Source organism: Thalassophryne amazonica, chromosome 7 (genome assembly GCF_902500255.1).
Source record: "Thalassophryne amazonica chromosome 7, fThaAma1.1, whole genome shotgun sequence".
In the NCBI taxonomy this organism is placed as follows: Eukaryota; Metazoa; Chordata; class Actinopteri; order Batrachoidiformes; family Batrachoididae; genus Thalassophryne; species Thalassophryne amazonica.
Window position 1 is genome coordinate 7139107 of NC_047109.1, and position 18662 is coordinate 7157768.

Consider the following 18662-nt stretch of genomic DNA (forward strand, 5'->3'; position numbering starts at 1 on the left):
GTAGGTTCGTAGAGAGTTCATTCGTTCACTCAACCAGTGAATCAGTCATCCATCAGCAAATCCTCCTCTTCAACAGCAGCATAATCATCAAACACATGTCGGCTTCAACATCATCAAGTCTCTGGCAATGAACAGCTGCATCACCAGGCTTTAAATGCAGCAGCTCCTGATCAGGTGGAAACGAGCTGCAGCTGAGGTTCCTGATCAGGTGGAAACGAGCTGCAGCTGAGGTCTCCAGATGCTCAGCTCCGCTTGCGCGCCACCTGGTGGGAAATAAAGAAAACAAAAACCAGCCAAACAGCCCAGACCATGACAGACAAACCAGTATGCAATACTGTATTCTGCAAAAACAAACAATTCAATGCAGAATAATGTACAAAGAAATTCTCTACAAACATGTTTTTATTTAACTCTTAACACAATTAATGTATTAACTTATTTATGTCTATGCATATTTATTTAGTACTGTTAACTTATCAGAGTTCTGAGTTTTTCTTTAGACAGGCAAAGCTATTTGATTACATATAGGCTATTAACTAAATGTCTATTAAAACTTAAAATTATTAAAAAATAATAAACAACTTAGACATTTATTGAGTCACTAAAATACTGTAGAGTCTATGGCCACATCAGCATGATTCTAAGCATTGTCTGGTAAATCTAGCTGATCACATCATGATGTCCCTTACCCTATGGACTTCAGGAGATGATGGAGGTGTGAAAACCTGTGATACTGCTGGTTGGGTCCTCTCGATTCTCATGTTTCTTACATGGTCCCCTGATGCATGCTGCCTTACGTCAGCCATTCCACCATGAGCAACAGAAAACACACGCCAACACATTTTACAATTTGCCTTGTACCCATTGCCACTAACGCTGTCAAGCCAGGGGTTTGACTCTTCCCACTCACGTCTGTACATTTGCAAACATTTTTGCTTCTTTGGACGTGGCAGCGTTTCGGGTGTAGACATTTATTAAAGAGCGGGTGCAGTGCGTGGCAGCGTCTGTAACCAGGCAACAGCAACACAGCACCAGAAAGATGGGTACACAGAGACACAGACGTGAAATTCAATCCACTGAAACTCTAAGATGAAATCGGCTGCCCTTAATATTTCCTGTGTTTTATTTTGTTCAATATTCAGTTTTGATGAGTGTGTGTGGGACATTTATGAAAATGCGGAATGAGTTGCATCCTGTATTGATTCAATACGGGACACAACAATTAATTGCCAAATAAAGGACAATTCCTTATTTTAAGGGACGGGTGACAACCCTAACTGTAGGGTGACCATATTTTCATATGGGAAAACCAGGACACCTTGGAGACGGGGGGACACACACATATACTGTGGCATGCACTCACTTAACATAGGCCCACGTAATCCTACAATAACATGATATTTACAGTTGGTTTATTAAAAATACTTTTCAGTAAAAGTCAACAACAAAAACTCCAATAACAAATGATAATTTTATTCAAAATGCATTTATTCAAAATGCTTAAGTTAACATTTCCTGTAATGAATGAATAGCACAATGAAAGAAATAATGTCTCATCTAAACATCCTCACTTAACAACAAAAGTTAACAATAACTCTCAACTCCAAATAACACATGATACTCAGTTACCCTCAGTAATGAACGAAATATTGTCTGTTCTGTAGGCTATTGGAAAAAAATAAATTAACAAATGAGTAAATTAACAAATTAGCCAATTAACAAAAAAATACCTCTTGTGTATTAGCAAAAATACAAAAATACCAACAAAAATATCAATAGACCATCTTTACTTTCCTGCTTAATCCTCATCTTCTTCTTCGTCTGGTTTTTCCTCCTCTTCATCTGTTTTTTCTTCCTCGTCCTTCTTTGCCCATTTATATTTTACTGTAGAGCTGATCTTTCTCAGCAGTTTCTTGTGGCTCAACACATACGTATGAAAGTCCTTGCAAGACATATTTTTGAAATTGTATTGCACAAATAGGATCCCTTTCAATGATTCAACTGAGAGCTGGTTCCTCTCCTTTGTCCACTGGCTCTGCATCAGTGAAAAAACTCTCTCCACATTTGCATTGTGAGGAGGAAGTGCAAAAACAAACTGTGCAATCTTCAGCAGTTCTGAGTAGCATCCAATGCTTTTGGCCTTCTCAAAGTATTTGGTCCACTTCTGGTGCACCTGCAGGCCCATGAATGCGTCATCATCACTGCAGCTTTCTATGAATTTCTTCAGACTTGGTCAAAGCATTTAACATCATCAATTGGCACCCCCTTTTCTCCAAGGTACTTGATGCAGGCCTCCACATCATTCCACTTTGGTGGCTCACTCATGTCCATCCACATGAATGGTGAGAACTCTTCCATAGGTGTCATCCACTTCTCCAGATACTCCAAACATGAACTGTACATGCCGAGCACATCAGCTATGAACTTGTCACAGCCCTATTCAAGTCCTCTGCAATTTTCGGCCAGCAGTCCCTTAACTTTGAGGGACATGAAATTGTTGTTCTTCCGTTCAATAAGAATGTTGTGGATGCTGCTCAATATTTTCTTAACCTCCATGATGGAGTTGTTCTCCCTTTCCATTTCTTGAATGTGATTGTGGAAGACGAACATGAGTGAGTGCATGTGCCACAAGTATCTCACTAAATAGGTTTTCAAAAAATCCCTTGATCATCATGGGTGGCTTTTCCTGAGACGAAAAGAATGCTTTTAATGCAAGGAACATCTGCAGCATCCTCTCTATGCCTGGGAACAGAGAGAGCCACCTGGTCTTGCTGTGTGACAGCATCCTCCTGTATTCAACATCCACAAAATCGCAGTACTCTTTGAGGGACTCTGTGCGCACAGTGTAAATGTGGAAGTACTGGTAGATTTTAAAAATTATATTCTCAATGTCCACATCAAGTCTGTCTGCCCCGTGATGGACACAGTTGTTAAGAATATGCACTGGGCAACCCACGCCAATCAATGTTTTGTTTTGTAGCATTCTCTTCAAATTTGCAAATACATTATTTCCCCCTTCGTCACGCCGGGTTCCACCAAAATTAGTGTTGCAATTGTCGCCGGTAAATGCGACGCATTTGGAAGCCAAATTGTTTTTTGCCAATGTTTCCATTAGGTAATTGGCGATGGTGGTTGCAGTCTCGTTTGGTGTATCTTGCACTTGAATTAGTTTACTCTGCACACCACCCTCCTTCCAATCAAAGTACTGAATAATTATGGGGAAGATTTTCACCGCACCGTGAATACTCCCATCAGTGCTTACACCACAAAATGGGATGTTTTTGAGCGCTTCGTGCGCCACTTCTACAGAATGAGGTGCCAGAACACCGTCAACAATAGCCTCGGTCTTAGTTCAGGCACAACTAAACTTTTTGGCTGTGTCTGAATTGGGGAGGGTCTTTTTCAACAATGAACTTGTGCAGTCCATAGATCGATAACTGTTGTGATGTTTCACTGTGTGAAATGACCATGCAGCCTCCGCTGCATTCACTGCATCCTCGTTCCCTGGTTTGACAAAGTACTGTGTGATTGAGCTAGCACTACTATCACCTCGGACAGCTGTTTTATGCTTCTCGGTGTCCAGGTGGCTTTTCAGATCCCTTGCACCTCCTTCTTAGAATAGAATTTAAAATTATTCTTCTTACTTATAAGGTTTTGAATAATCAGGTCCCATCTTATCTTAGGGACCTCGTAGTACCATATCACCCCAATAGAGCACTTCGCTCTCAGACTGCAGGCTTACTTGTAGTTCCTAGGGTTTGTAAGAGTAGAATGGGAGGCAGAGCCTTCAGCTTTCAGGCTCCTCTCCTGTGGAACCAGCTCTCAATTCAGATCAGGGAGACAGACACCCTCTCTACTTTTAAGATTAGGCTTAAAACTTTCCTTTTTGCTAAAGCTTATAGTTAGGGCTGGATCAGGTGACCCTGAACCATCCCTTAGTTATGCTGCTATAGACGTAGACTGCTGGGGGGGTTCCCATGATGCACTGTTTCTTTCTCTTTTTGCTCTGTATGCACCACTCTGCATTTAATCATTAGTGATCGATCTCTGCTGCCCTCCACAGCATGTCTTTTTCCTGGTTCTCTCCCTCAGCCCCAACCAGTCCCAGCAGAAGACTGCCCCTCCCTGAGCCTGCTTCTGCTGGAGGTTTCTTCCTGTTAAAAGGGAGTTTTTCCTTCCCACTGTCACCAAGTGCTTGCTCACAGGGGGTCGTTTTGACCGTTGGGGTTTTACATAATTATTGTATGGCCTTGCCTTACAATATAAAGCGCCTTGGGGCAACTGTTTGTTGTGATTTGGCGCTATATAAAAAAATTGATTGATTGATTGATTGATTGGACACCGAGACATATGTGCCTGCTTTGCACACTGTGCACAAGGCTTCCCATTTGTCTTGACCCGGTCTGAAAGCGGGGAAACTCTTTTGTAAATCGTCGGTAAACATACACTTACGCTTCGGCATGGTGCTTGCGTACTGACAGTCACGCTGTCTACATTCTGATTAAGAACAGGGCTGCCCTCACTGATGCGGCTCAGGGATTACGTCACAAGCAGCGCCATGCGCAGTGCCCTAGTGCCTGTAAATTTAATGGTCCAATGAAGGTAACTTAAAAACCAGGACATTTCCTCACTTTTTAAAAAAAAACCCGGGACGCCTGGGACAGGACGTGAAATACGGACATGTCCCGGGAAATACGGACATTTGGTCACCCTACCTAACTGAGCCTAGTCCATGCCGCGTTAGCAGTTCCTGCTAGCCACTGTGGACTTGATCGTGTTTGTTCTTTCTGAGCATTTTATTACAAATATCTGTGATAATATGGCTTGCTGTTAATTGTGAGAAAGTACCATCTGTGCTCCAACATTTCAATTGAGTGAAATGAATTTGTATATTGGCACCTTTAGCACTAATTAGCAGGTATCACGAGTTTGGTTGTTATGCCTCTGTTACTGAAAAAATATACCAGCCACCTGCTATGTTACCACTGGCCCATTTGCAAGAACTATGTGTCAATCAAATGTTTGTACCAATGTTAGCCTGCTAGCTTTAGTTTATTTAATACCTCAGAGGTGGAGGCATGTTCCAGCCTTATTCATGTTGCCCAGGTCATGCTCGTCTTGCCTATTTATGGTTCAGCCAGGATTTTGTCATTCATTTGGATTAATTTGAACCATCCTGTCTGAGCACCAAACCAGTTCTTCAGAAATCCTTTGGGTGACATCACAGGGTTTGTTCAGTATCTACACAGTCCAGGGTATTTTTGAGCTTGGTGACAGATATGTCATTTATTTTTATTTTCTTGCTTTTCCCACAAAACAAGAGCCGTAAAAGCAAAAGCTAACGTAAAAGTCAGCTTTGCTAACTGCTATTCCACTAGCTGAAAGGTTAACTGTAACCATGCTAAACTGATAAGCCGCTAACAGGTTTAGCTAATGCTGCCAATGACCACTAACTTTTATTGACTTGATTTAGCTTTGGCTTGGATTTTTGGATGTAAAACACTGAAAAACAATTAAAAAAAAACAAAGAAACATGGAAGTTCCCAAAAAGGATTCACGTGCCAAGAGGAGATGATGATCAAGATGTACATAAATAAGCAGTAGTTTGCATTCAACATTCAGTTGAAACACTGTGCAGAAAGTATTAAATGAATGAGAAATATTAATAAATATAAATACAAATGGAAAAATAATGTAATCATCTCGTTAATGCATTTGCTGTGGCGGTAATATAAAATCGAGCACGAGCAAACACATGAATTTAGGGCTTACAATTTTTTCTTTCTTTCTTTCTTTTTTGAATGTTAATTTTATTTATTTATTTTTTTTAAGTTGAACTAAATTTTGTGCAAGCATACTTGTCTGCTAATGGTCTTGAAAGTTAGCTGGAAAGCTAATCCGCTCATGAATAAGTTAGCTTTGCTGATTTGCTGTACTGTGCCCCCCACTGAGAAACAGTTGTCCTCAGGTCTTTGAAGGAGGTTTTCAGGTATCTAACATATTGGAGGCAAACTGTATGTTTTTGGATAATATGGTGACAATAGGTGAAAAAAAATGGCATTTTTATTCCAAAACATAAAATGTTTTCAGTCTGAAGCACATAAAGTTTCTTTATTCACATTCTTGTTAACATGAATTTATCACAGCATGTTTAAACAATACCTTTTACCCTAATTAAGAAACCTCACCTGCCTTTCCCCCACCACCTCTCAAGATTGTGCTTCATTCCTAGAGTGCCAACAATAATTCTTGACTGGGCAAATTTTCAGGAAATAAATTTAAAGTTGGTCTTGGATTTTCTTTGATATTTAACTTTACATGAACCTGAATGGAACTGAACACAGATCTACCACATGAAGACAGTCATCAGTTTCAGTCATCAGTCAAGCAGATTTCATAGCATGCTGCAATGTCTGATAATTTTAAAAACACCTTCAGTATATATTAAAAACTTAAAATCATTAAAGTATAATAAACAACTTAGACATTTACAACTTCCTCAAAGAGGGAGGACAACTCTCTGTGGAGTCATTGGGAATTTCAATGTTGAAAGAAAACTGTGAAGTTTGCACTGAACTTCTGAATGACAATTTAGCAGAGCAGGTATCTCAGTGTTTACAGTAGTGTTCAGAATAATAGTAGTGCTGTGTGACTAAAAATATTAATCCAAGTTTTGAGTATATTTCTTAATGTTACATGGGAAACAAGGTACCAGTAGATTCAGCAGATTCTCACAAATCCAACAAGACCAAGCATTCATGATATGCACACTCTTAAGGCTATGAAATTGGGCTATTAGTAAAAAAAAAGTAGAAAAGGGGGTGTTCACAATAATAGTAGTGTGGCATTCAGTCAGTGAGTTTGTCAATTTTGTGGAACAAACAGGTGTGAATCAGGTGTCCCCTATTTAAGGATGAAGCCAGCACCTGTTGAACATGCTTTTCTCTGTGAAAGCCTGAGGAAAATGGGACGTTCAAGACATTGTTCAGAAGAACAGCGTAGTTTGATTAAAAAGTTGATTGGAGAGGGGAAAACTTATACGCAGGTGCAAAATATTATAGGCTGTTCATCTACAATGATTTCCAGTGCTTTAAAATGGACAAAAAACCAGAGACGCGTGGAAGAAAACAGAAAACAACCATCAAAATGGATAGAAGAATAACCAGAATGGCAAAGGCTCACCCATTGATCAGTCTGGAGTTACCTGTAAGTGCTGTAACAGTTAGAAGATGCCTGTGTGAAGCTAATTTATTTGCAAGAATCCCCCACAAAGTCCCTCTGTTAAATAAAAGACATGTGCAGAAAAGGTTACAATTTGCCAAAGAACACATCAACTGGCCTAAAGAGAAATGGAGGAATATTTTGTGGACTGATGAGAGTAAAATTGTTCTTTTGGGTCCAAGGGCCGAAGACAGTTTGTGAGACGACCCCCAAACTCTGAATTCAAGCCACAGTTCACAGTGAAGACAGTGAAGCATGGTGGTGCAAGCATCATGATATGGGTATGTTTCTCCTACTATGGTGTTGGGCCTTTATATCGCATACCAGGTATCATGGATCAGTTTGGATATGTCAGAATACTTGAAGAGGTCATGTTGCCTTATGCTGAAGAGGACTTGCCCTTGAAATGGGTGTTTCAACAAGACAATGACCCCAAGCACACTAGTAAACCAGCAAAATCCTGGTTCCAAACCAACAAAATGAATGCCTCGCAGATGTGAAGAAATCATGAAAAACTGTAGTTATACAACTAAATACTAGCTTAGTGATTCACACGATTGCTAAAAAAGCAGTTTGAACATAATAGTTTTGAGTTTGTAGCTTCAACAGCAGATGCTACTATTATTGTGAACACCCCCTTTTCTACTTTTTTTTTACTAATAGCCCAATTTCATAGCCTTAAGAGTGTGCATATCATGAATGCTTGGTCTTGTTGGATTTGTGAGAATCTATTGAATCTACTGGTACCTTGTTTCCCATGTAACAATAAGAAATATACTCAAAACCTGGATTAATCTTTTTAGTCACATAGCACTACTATTATTCTGAACACTACTGTACGAGATCTGTTAGAAAAGTATCTGACCTTTTTATTTTTTTCAAAAACCATATGGATTTGAATCACATGTGATTGCATCAGCCAAGCTTGAACCTTCGTGCGCATGCGTGAGTTTTTTCACGCCTGTTGGTTGCGTCATTCGCCTGTGAGCAGGCTTTGAGTGAACACTGGTCCACCCTCTCATCGTTTTTTTATTGTGAATAAATGTCTGAACGATTTGGAGCTTTGCTGCATCAATTTTTTTGCAGAAACTGTGAGAGACCTCCAGGTGGACACCGTTCGGAAAATTAATATGGCTTTCAGGGACGATTTTATGGGGATTATACAGATTAAGGAGTGTTACTGCCGCTTTAAGGACGGCCCACAACTGCTGAGAGCACGGCGCACTCCCAGCGCTGATTGACATGCTCAGACCCCGCTGAAACAACCAGATCATTTCCAACGTGAAGGCTTTGTTGATCCGGGACCTCGTCTGACTTTCACAAAAAGGCAGAAGTCGTGGACATCAGCACTTTTTCGGCACATTCCACTGTTACAGGAGTTTTTTTCATGGAAAAAAAAGCGGAGGGACACACCACGGAGCCGTTCTTTACGCGGGACAAAACCACCTCGGTGTTGGTCTCACAGGACGGCTTAAAGGTGGATTTCAGATGGCTGTCGGTTGCTTTTCAGTCGTGTGATTATCCGATTGTGATTGTGCATGAGCTGGACCTGCCCCAACAGTCCTGGAAGGCTTCATCACGGCTTTGCTTTGCGCCATGATGCGCGGTGGAGCCGCTCCTCTTTCCATGACAAAAACTCTTGTAACAGTGGAATGTGCCATTCATTTCTAAACTGGACACTGTGTTGATCCAGTATGTCGTCTGACTAGCACAGGAATTGTGAAAAGACGTGGACATCAGCATTTTTTCGGCACATTGAGACAGACGTGCGGAGGAATTCCGCGCGTCGCAGTGGAGCTGCATGGCGCAAAGCAACGCCGTGATGAAGCCTTCCGGGCATGTCCAGCTCATGCACAATCACAGTCGGATAATCACACGACTGAAAAGCAACCGGAATCCCGGAAACCCATATTAATTTTCTGAACGGTGTCCACCTGGAGGTCTCTCACAGTTTCTGGAAAAAAATTGATGCAGCAAAGCTCCAAATCGTTCAGACATTTATTCGCAATAAAAAAAATGACGAGAGGGGTGGACCAGTGCTCACACAAAGCCTGCTCACAGGCGAATGATGCAACTGACAGGCGTGAAAAAATTCACGCATGCGCACGAAGGTTCAAGCTTGGCTGATGCAATCACATGTGATTCAAATCCATATGGTTTTTGAAAAAATAAAAAGGTCGGATACTTTTCTAACAGACCTCGTATATCATATACATCATATATTGGGCTACCAATGTGTAGACTTTGGTTTGATTTCTATTCACCCCCTCTGTTGGTCTTCTTGGACAAGATACTTTATCTGTACTATCCCAGTCCACCCAGATATAAATGGGTACTGTACGTGTCTCAGGGAGTAATCTGGTGGACATGATGGTCTACAGGTTTCAGAGGTGGGTTCAGTGGAAAATCACCAAGATCCCCTGGACAAGGTCCCCAAATTGCTACCAGTGCGCAGTTGGGTGCCTTGCATGGCAGTGCAGTGACATCAGAGTGGGTGTCTGTGTGAATGGGTCTATGCATGGTGGCATTGTAAAGAGCTTTGAGCATCTGCTTTAGATGGAAAAGTGTTCTAGGAATGCAGTCCATTTACCAGACACACACTCTCATCCACGTCAGATTACAGAATCTGATCTGAAGAACTGACACAAAGAGGCCTCAGAACCTGTATAGGACTTTATTCCCCTCCGTCTTCCATGAATGTAGACCTATTTGAAATACTGAGTTGTTCTTTGAGCTGGCTCAGATCAAAGCTATTCCTTGCAACAAAATATTGTGTTCCTAAACAACAGCTGGTGAGTGAGAGGTGTTGTGACAGATGAAAAGGTTGCTCAGTGATCTACAGATGAGTAAGGCTTTGACAAAGTTCAAAAAGTGTCAGAGGTACTAGCCACGTGACCATGCTGCTAATGACCAGTGGGATCACCGTTGTTCCTGTGCTGACTGTATGTTTTACACTCATTCATATAGTTTCCTTTGGAAGTCTGCCTCAGCCTCACCAGAAGGGATAGAAAAGAAATTTTAAAGGTCTTCTCAAAGTTGCAAGATCGAGTGTTTGGGGCTTTACTATAAGCGTGTTGGATGCATTATATGAGAAAAAAAACTGAACATCAAACTGAACATTAAAGCTACAGTGTGTAGGATTTAGTGACGTGGTTGCAGATTGCATAATGCACTTGCCAGTCATTATTTGGTACCACTTTATATTTTTGCTTCTTTGGTGATGGGAATTCATGCTCCCTTGCCTTCTCTTGTGATGAGAAATACACAGGCTTGGGGAGTAACGGAATACATGTAATGGCGTTACATAATTAGGATACAAAAAAGGTAACTGTATTTTGCTACAGTTACAGAAAAAAAGATGTATTCAGATTGCAGGTATATTTAGTAAAAATGGGGATTAGTTTGCAGGATTACAATTTTAATGCATTTTATGATATTATCTGTATATAATATATATTTTTTTTTCTTTGAAACGAAAACGTCCCTTCATGCACAGCAACATGACGTCTCCTAATCGGGCAAAATATTGATGAAGTACCTGGATGTTAATGCATTTTCAATGGAGACTTGCGACTGAACACACTCAGAAAAATGCTCGCAAAATACGTGTTAAAATGCCATTTTGACCTGGATATCAAGCCAGTAAAATTAAATTACATTAAATTATGTCAGGAAAGTATTAAACTTACTCTGACACTCACACATTCCCAAATATTAGTGTTGAAAGTTACATGGATCTGCGTTGTTCAAACTGCTGGGCTGAGGCGTCCTGCTGCAGCTGCTGCTGTGTTCAACGCAGCTCCTAAAACCATTACAATACATATATATATATATATATATATATATATATATATATATATATATATATATATATATATATATATATATGTATATGTATATATATATGTATATATATATATATATATATATATATATATATATATATATATATATATATATATATATATATATATATATATAATAATCCTTATTGACCGAGTTTCATTCATGAAGTCAGTGGTGTGTGTACACATCTCTATGTGTGGGTGTGACTGTGAGCGGCACAGCGTGGGTCATCATAATCTCATTATTTTAAGGTGCAAATTTGAAAAAAAATCCCCAGTCTTGTTGAACAGTTTTAATCACTAACGACAAGTATTTTAACTAGACATTGGTCTAGCAGTGGAAAATATCAGCTAGACATAAGTGAAGAGTTAATGTCCGTGTCATCGGGCGACACAGGCACGGGCAGGAAACATACAACTGTTTATCATCCAAATATCACAGACAAAGTGACAAGAAGAACCAAAACCACTTAACTTATGGAAGGAAATATTGTCTCCCTTGTTCCTCCGTTTGTGGCTTTGCCAACATGTGCAGCTTTCCGGCATATTCTACCTGTTTCTTGAACTCCTATGCACGCAAATCACTAATTTGCCCGGAATTAAAATGGTGACCACGTCTCCTTACTGACAGGATTGACTTAATGGTTTTCATTATGCTTTTGTTCTTATTTTTAAAGTTCAATAAGTGGACTGATATGTTAAACATGGAGCGAATGCTACACGAAAGACTAAAGTAAGATAATTTTATGTTTACTGAACAAGTAGCAGACTTTTTTTGTTTTGTATATTGTTCTGCCACTTTTAATTACAAATTCATCCGCACACCACCTGAGTTTTCATTATCCTTCATTTGTTTGGCATTTTTTGTTAAATTTAGCAGGTGAACACTGGGTGTGTTTAAAACAATATTGTGGTGCTTTTAATTCATAATGTGAAGTAAAACAGAGCATGCCATGTAAAAATTTGCTTAATAAACTGTACTATGTGGTCAAGACTATTTATATTTAGTTTCTTTTGTCTGTATTAGCATATTTGATATTGGAGTAATCCAGAAGTAATTGAAAGTAATCAAATTACATTACTTTAATATTATGGTACTTGGATTACGTTACTGACTACATTTTTCAACAGGTAACTTAGTCATTGTATTGGAATACATTTTTAAAGTAACCCCCCCAACCCTGGTAACACATATGATCCTTCATTTCACAGAAATGAGAGCTCACAAATGTGTTAGCCTGCACTCGTAACCACATGAAGTCATGCAGTGGTCGCTCCCCTTCACACCTTCTGCTGGGTGTGAAGGGGAGCGACCACTGATTCCTCCTGTTGTTCTCTTCAGTCATCTGACCGTGCTGTAAAATGTGGAGTAACATGTCACTTTTGGCCCACTGTATCAACAAAATGGTGCAACATGGTGGCCTCCGTGGGGGGGGGGACTCTTATGTAGACATGAAGGTCTCATGAAAACACATAGATTAATTGTTACACTCATGAACAGAGGGTTATGAATTCTATGTTCTATTTCTGCTAATAAACACCCCTAAATCCTGCATAGTGTAGCTTTAAAGGTGGGGTTTATTATAAGTGGCAGTATGTGGTCATTAAAGAGAGAAAAAGAAATTAATCAGGAACAACAAAAGTAGAGGAAATAGCTAAGGAAGGGGAGGAAAAGGGGATGAATTGGTTTGGACATGAATAGAAAAGGAGGAGGGATGAGGTGGACATGGATGGGTAGAGTGAAGGAAGAGTAGAAGGAGGGAGGAGCTCCAGGAGTGGACTGTATGGAGAAAGTCCATTTGGCACATCAGTACCACACACAGATATTTAAAAAGATGAAGAGGGAAAATGTTGTGACATTCTCTTTTTAAATATGAGTGATTCTGTCTGACTGGAAGGTGGGAAAAATACTCAAAAATTCCAAATCAACAGCATTCTTTGGAAAATGGTTGAAAATAATGATTTGTTTATGCAAACTGAACAAATTGTCTCAAACATGTAAAAACACTGGTATGGTTTAACAGCACATGCATCTTCGGGAGCAGAGCTCCACCCTGCCCTGTGGGCTCCCACTCAGTTCCTGCCTGTCTCTCAATGACCTCTGTAGGACCCACGGAGCCATGGATAGGCACGAGTATCACATCAGGTCCCGCTCTGCAGACCAGCGGCCCACAATAGAGCGCCCCGCGTCCCGCTCGCGCTCCACAGAACGCCCCCACGACTCTTCGCTCATGAGGTCCATGCCGTCTCTGCCATCCGGGAGGTCCGCCCCCCCCTCACCTGCCCTGACGAGGTGTGACCCAGATCGCAGATGCCAACCAGCTCAGCACAGAAGCAGGCTGGAGTTTTTAGTTGTACAGTCACGTTCCTGAGGCGCAGCTGCTCTGGAGGGAGGAATAATTTGAATTGGAGGTTAATGTTCAGCGGATGAGAGCTGACATTATGATGAAAAGTAGGACTGTGTGCAGTCCAAGCATGGAGACGTCTCAGCTGGTAGCTTTCAGGACCAAGTCATACTCGGGTGACAAATCAAAAAGAATTCCAAATCTGACCACAGCTCTTTCTTCACATGTGGAAAAACTCCTTCTTTAGCTCCCACGCTGAGATTGCCGAGCTTAGATCTGTTTTTTGTGCCTCCAGAGAAGCTCCGCCGATGTGACATGTTTGTACGGCTGAAACGTTTTGAAAAGCTAAACCAGGACAAACCCTGACCCATGACCTCCCATCCACTCCAAACCCGACTAACTCACTGAATGAACCTGAAAACCCACATCTCCACCACCCACCCTCCCTCCCCTGCCTCACCCCTCCCACCTCCCTTCCCAGCCACTTTATGTTTTGTCCCCAAAAGCTCAGGCACGAAAACCCCCCCTGACACTCTCGACACACGTCTGACTCGTTTTACTTTGGAACACACTGCTCATACGCTTGCGCGAGTATAGCAGTGGTGGGCTGACTTTTACTTTCCTTTCTAACATCAGCTGATGCCGTTTGCCTTGTAATGGCATTCTGTTCTGTTTTTTGTTTCCTTTTTTCAGTTCAGCCTTTGGGGACAGTCTGAGCGCATGGTCGTACTGGTCTGCTGTTTCTGCATTGAATTCTGTTTTGTTCCCTTTGCAGCTTGATGAGTCGACTGTACATATGTGATATTGCTGCTGAGTTCTGCAGAGTTGATGCCCCCCCCCCCCCCTTCACTCACCATGCCGTGTGCCAAATGTCATTATTGTGTGCTTTGATTTATATTAGGAAAGAAAAGATGAGTGAAACGATGTTTACTCTTATTTTCATTGCCTATAGTACAGTCCCCCTGGATAAATCCACTCTATCTGAAATTCCCCAAAATAAAAATATTTTAAAAATATATTTTTGTACATTTATTGCATAAAATTAATGAATTCAATAAAATCTCCCAAATAACAATAGCTAACTATTTTGGTTGGTTTCCTTACTCATCATATTTATGAAATATGAATAAAATATACTTTATCACAGCAAAAAAATTAGGTTATAATGTGTTGACTTGTTAATCTTTCCTTCAAACAATTATTGTGAAAATACCAAGAATACCAATGTTCCAAGGTCCTTCTAAATGATACATGTTCAATTCAGTTGCAATTCATACTTGGCAAATGCTGTCATTTTTTCTGTATTTAATTAGTTACAGTATTTACATAATATGTTGTATAATTGGCTTGGTGCTAGGTTGGCGTTCGATGCGTTGTCAAGGCGCTGACATCGCATCACATGAGCCAAATGCCTCCATTGTGACCAACAGGGTTTATTATGTGCTTAAAAAAATACATATTTATGGTGGCTGAAGCCTGAGTGAGAGAGGCGTCTTAAAGCACTGATCCACATTTGATTCAACATCTTGCGTCTTAAAAAGTCACTAGTGTCACATAACGTGGTGCTATTGAGATAACATTTACATGAAAACATGCTGGCATCACATTATGTGATGCTAATGGACAAAAACATGAGTATGAAAACTTGCTAGCTTACATAATGCAATGCTAGCACACAAACATTAGCATGAGTGTCTCCACTGTGAGCAGCAAGATTTACATTCTGGTTTAAAAAACATACTTAATGACAATTTTGCAAAGAAGAATCTGCCTTTACATATTGATGTCATTTTACATATTGCATGAAAAAAAATTACAGTCTAACGTGTGTGTTTTTTGGAGTTTTTCTCTGGACAGTCTTAAGGGCCCCTTCACACATAATACGAATAAGTACAAATCAGGGCAAATCACGGTGGAACAGCTCGTATGAGCGAACCACGAAAAACATTGAGCCAATGGGCAGGCATGAATGAACCCGCTGCGACAGTTTCCTGCAGGCGATGGTGTTGTGCATGAGCGTACACGCCACCATCGCAGCAGGGACACAGTGTGAGCAGCTACCACATCGCGCAGCTGCTGTGAAAAAAAAAGGAAAAATACATGCCACCATGGGATTCAACCCTGCAATGTACAAAAGCTCTGGTTGCCAGCCAGAAACTTTACCACTGCGCTACCATTGCTGTCCTATAAAAGGTGTGGAAAAATGCCTGAAATCAACAAGGACATAAACGTATTTTTTTAAAAAAGAGAAAAAAGCGGAGTGATAACTGAGCAAACGGCGTTTGTTATGCTGTATTTCTGCTGATACGGGACTAAAAGTAGCATATTTGTCACACTGTTGATTTGTCATATAGTCCTGTGGTGCGCTGCTCAAAGGATACGCGTGTCCTGTCAGTTAGACGTGACATTCAGATCGCCTGCTGCGTGTCCACATGAACTGATGATTTGTTTCAACTGGGAGCCTGGGACAGCCTGTCAATGTGCACACCATGCACACTCTTCAGCCCGTCGCAAAAGCAATATATGTTTTTAGGTATTTCCACATGAGGACAGCAAACACACACGCGCGTCTGTCAAAACATGGTACGTGTTCTGCAGATGTGATGTCCACGACCAGAGATGCCAACAGCCGCTGCTGTTGCACACAAACCACATTAGCACACGTGTTGGGGGGGGGGGGGGTGGGGGAGCGCGCAGAACACATGCACACACATGTTGTGGGGGGAGCGACACTCGACAACTCCACAGTTGTGGCGCACTTCGGCAGATTTCACCACCAGCTCAAAAGTGATTTGCTGACTGTTTCTTGCTAATAGCGTGAATGGTCACACATTTCCTAAGTGCCAAGTGAGTGGTGTTAGATGATCATGTGTATCACCTGGAATTTGGCCGACACCTGCCGTGAGAGTCATCAAATGTGGTCTCACAGTGCACCCTTTAGCCGCTGGTGTGTGCAAATAGTTGTAGCAAGGGGCCCTAACATATATCAGACACACAGATGCAGATGGCATGCCCAGTCACATAATGGGATGCCAAAACTGCATTTACTCATCAGCAAAACAGCAATCAGTGAGGTATTCTGCCACTGCAAATGTATGTAATAATTTATATCAACACCCTTTGAGGTTAGCCTAAAATTTATTCTAATTAAAAAGTTCAGTCACACTGAGTGTCTAAAAATAATTCTCCCTTTCTGTCTGTTCTAAGTACATTGTTAAAATTCACAAGCGCCGCCCCTTTATCTGAGTTCAAGTCAACATTTTCACAAATAAAAATCAAAAATGTGTGTGTGTGTGTGTATGTATATATATATATATATATATATATATATATATATATATATATATATACACACACACACACATAATAAAGGTGAAGGCTGTATCTCTTCTCTTTGGCGGAGATAAAAACTGATCTTGCTTCCCATATAAGTTCAGTTTCTTTCTTTTTTTGTTGTTTCTATTTGCAAAGTCTTTCATCTTACATTCACCATCAGCTCTTCTTCGTTTGTGTCTCATGTTGTTGTGCACTGCTGTTTGTTGTATAGGGCTCATCCCCATAGTGGATCTGTGCAAACCAGTCCTGCAAGCACTCCTATGTCAGGCAGACGAGGTCGCCAACTTCCACAGCTTCCACCCTTGGGGAAGGAGAGAAGTAAGTCACTTTTCCTGTTTCTATGACCGTCTGTGACATCTATGGACAGGTGTGACTGACATTTTTGCAGTGAAAGTGTTTTTCTTGAGTGCCCCACCTGCAGGGAGGACAGTTTTTAATGGGTGCCCCACCTGCAGGGACAACTGATTTTACTGGGTGCCCTGTCTGCTGGAGGGGGGTTATTTGGTGCCCCACCCACAAGAGGGAACAGGTTTTAATAGGTGCCTCGCCTGCATGGGGGAACTGATTTTTTTGGGTGACCTGCCTGCCAGAGGGGGGTTATTGGGAGGCCTATTTTCCATCTGCAAGGGGGAACAAGTTGGGGAAGGAAAACACTCTCATCTTCCAGTAGAAGTTGTAGATCATCTCATATATAGTACATCTTTAATTATTGTTTACTTTTGCTTTTCATCCATAACGGTTGTTCTCGGTTCCTTTTCTATTTCTTCCTCAGAAGATGGAGATGAAGGAACAGAGCCTTGTGAAGGTCTGTACTTGTGAATTTCTGAGTTTGGTCTGTCAGACTGAGAGTGTTGGTTTTTGGCCACACCTTTACTCTGAAGGCAAAAAACAGTCTGCAACAGCGGGTCACTGGGCTCACTGGGGGCTAAATTGGCACTCTGTCTTTGCTGAACCCACCCTCTGTTGCAGCTTGTCCTTGTGTTTGGTGTCAGACGTCCTGTACCGTCATGTTGTTCTTAGTCTAGACCATTTAGAGTCCTTCCCCCGGTGTTCAAACACACAGTAGCATCATTGTATGTTCTGAGATGTATTGCAGGTACTTTGTCTGGGAATTCCTGAATCATTTTAAGTAATGTGACTGCTGAGAATCTTCTCCCAACATATTTAGAGATGACAAACCCTAAATCAAAGGCCTTTGCACACTACAGAATCTATGACGTACTTGTTAAAAGTGCTTTTTGAACTTGCATCATGAAAAATTAACCTTTTATATAAACAAGAATTCTGGATGAAATTGGGCTGGTGTGAAATGCATATTTTTCTAAACTAGGCACTTATTAAGCATATTGCTAACAGGGTAGGGTTAGGGTTAGGTTATTTTACTCGGTGCATTGCTGAAATGGTCACTGCCCATTAAATAGGATTGTTACCTGAAGAGAATTTATTTATTCTGTCTAATGTTACGTTACGACCTAAGTGAGAATTAATCACATGGTTTTGGTGATGTGGCTTACAAGCATGACACCTGCCACGATTTAGCTTTTATTTATTTATTTTTTACTTCTGTTACCTCATAGGTCAGCAGTTTCAAGATAGCTTACGATGGGCCATCTACCGAAAATGAGTTCGCTATAGTTGAATATGACAGAAAAAGGAGTAAGCTGTCGATCGGCCCTCTGAGGCACATTGGCGCCGGTGCCAATCCACAGATTCTGCAGTGTGAAGTGGATGAGAGTCAACGACTCCCCTTGATGAAGTGTCTTGTCCAAGGACACACACGGGTAGAGTGACTGACAATCAAATCCATGTCTCCATATTGTTGGTTCAACTCCCATCCCACTACGCTGCTCTGAATTTAACAGAAGATACCATCACTGAATATTTTGCCACTTTGGGCAAACGTGCACATGTTCAC

The 18662-nt window shown here is 41.0% G+C and overlaps 1 protein-coding gene across 44 annotated transcripts in view; it reads left to right on the top strand.

Annotated features, from left to right (window-relative positions):
* The window catches only part of rims2a (regulating synaptic membrane exocytosis 2a), a 725652-nt gene that overhangs the window by 512753 nt on the left and 194237 nt on the right, over positions 1–18662 (top strand). For 26 of the 44 annotated variants that reach the window (XM_034173773.1, XM_034173780.1, XM_034173774.1 and 23 more), the window contains 3 exons: positions 13174–13359; positions 16959–17065; positions 17520–17552. In XM_034173773.1, coding sequence (XP_034029664.1) covers positions 13174–13359; positions 16959–17065; positions 17520–17552 — 326 coding nt within the window. The remainder of the gene's footprint in view (positions 1–13173; positions 13360–16958; positions 17066–17519; positions 17553–18662) is intronic. The other 18 variants (XM_034173800.1, XM_034173778.1, XM_034173781.1 and 15 more) reach the window with 3 other exon arrangements.